Below are 1,144 nucleotides of genomic sequence, written 5' to 3'. Positions count from 1 at the left end.
ATGGATTTAAGAATGCTTTTTCACCTGTATCAAGGATATGAACATCAGACAGATAGTAGTCATGTCCATCTTCACCACCTATTACAACAATTTTGTTCTTCCACGAGGCGCAAGAGTGGCTATCCCGCGCAGATGGAGGATTCCCCATTGTAACAGCACGTTTCCACACAAAAGTCTCTACAAAAACGTAAAGCCAGTTAACTTTTACTTGTTTATGTTTTAGAATCTATCTAAGATTTCTTATCAACGCATAAGAAATGGTAATATGGAAAAAATTCACATGTCAAATGAAAAAAGCTATGAACAAAACAGTACCTGTATTAAGTACGTAAAGGTCATTATAATAGATTTCGTCATTAATATTAGAAGATTTCCCACAGCCACCAAAGACAAACAGCCTTTTACCAACCAACGTAGCGCTATGACCTTCTCTTGCCTCAGGTCCCTCTCCCCTAACACTCGGGCATCTCCAAGTATGTGAAGCTGCAAACAGAAAAAGGAAACAAACAAACAAATCAAGTGATGATGACTTCTTCAAAACAAAGACAAGTCAAAAACTTGAAATACACAAAGAAAAAGCTTACAAGTATCTAGAATGTGCAAATCGTTAAGAGGTTTTATTCCATCAGTACCACCAAACACAAACAAGTTGTCTCCGACGGTTGTACAGCTGTGACTATCCCTAGGAGGAGGAGGTGTGCCATTGATAATTGGCTGAGTCCATATCTGCTTTGCTGCAACAAAGACCACTAAACACAGTAAGAGCAAGTAAACCATAACTCAAAACCAGACCAATACAAAAAGCTTCCTCAAAAGGGTCAAACTAATATCTTTCAAGTATGATGAGCATAATGAATCAAAAGACAAAGCTTTAAACAGAGAAAATTGGGGCATATCTGATACCACAATCTAACGGATAAAAAACATATCAGAGTGTAATTTCTTATCCAAAAGCAAACATCCAGGATGATGGATGAACAAGAGAAGAGAAAACCCCTAGATGATTGATTGTCCAGAAATAATAGTGACAGAGAAAGAAAAAGAAACGATTGGGGAAAATTAGCAAATCCGAAATGTGGAATCCACCTAAAAATCTGACATTTTTTTGGTAAACAGAGAGAGAGGGCGAGGGGGGGGGGGGGGG

The 1,144-nt window shown here is 38.2% G+C and overlaps 1 protein-coding gene across 1 annotated transcript in view; it reads right to left on the bottom strand.

Annotated features, from left to right (window-relative positions):
• Positions 1-1,144, bottom strand: part of LOC104740559 (rab9 effector protein with kelch motifs) — a gene marked incomplete in the record, with an annotated part of 4,345 nt that overhangs the window by 2,498 nt on the left and 703 nt on the right. The window contains 3 exon segments of the mRNA XM_010503213.2: positions 25-177; positions 316-483; positions 585-734. Of these exon segments, the coding sequence (XP_010501515.2) occupies positions 25-177; positions 316-483; positions 585-734 (471 nt within the window).

This window comes from Camelina sativa, chromosome 3 (genome assembly GCF_000633955.1).
Source record: "Camelina sativa cultivar DH55 chromosome 3, Cs, whole genome shotgun sequence".
Taxonomy (NCBI): Eukaryota; Viridiplantae; Streptophyta; class Magnoliopsida; order Brassicales; family Brassicaceae; genus Camelina; species Camelina sativa.
This window is presented reverse-complemented; position numbering and strand designations above follow the sequence as displayed.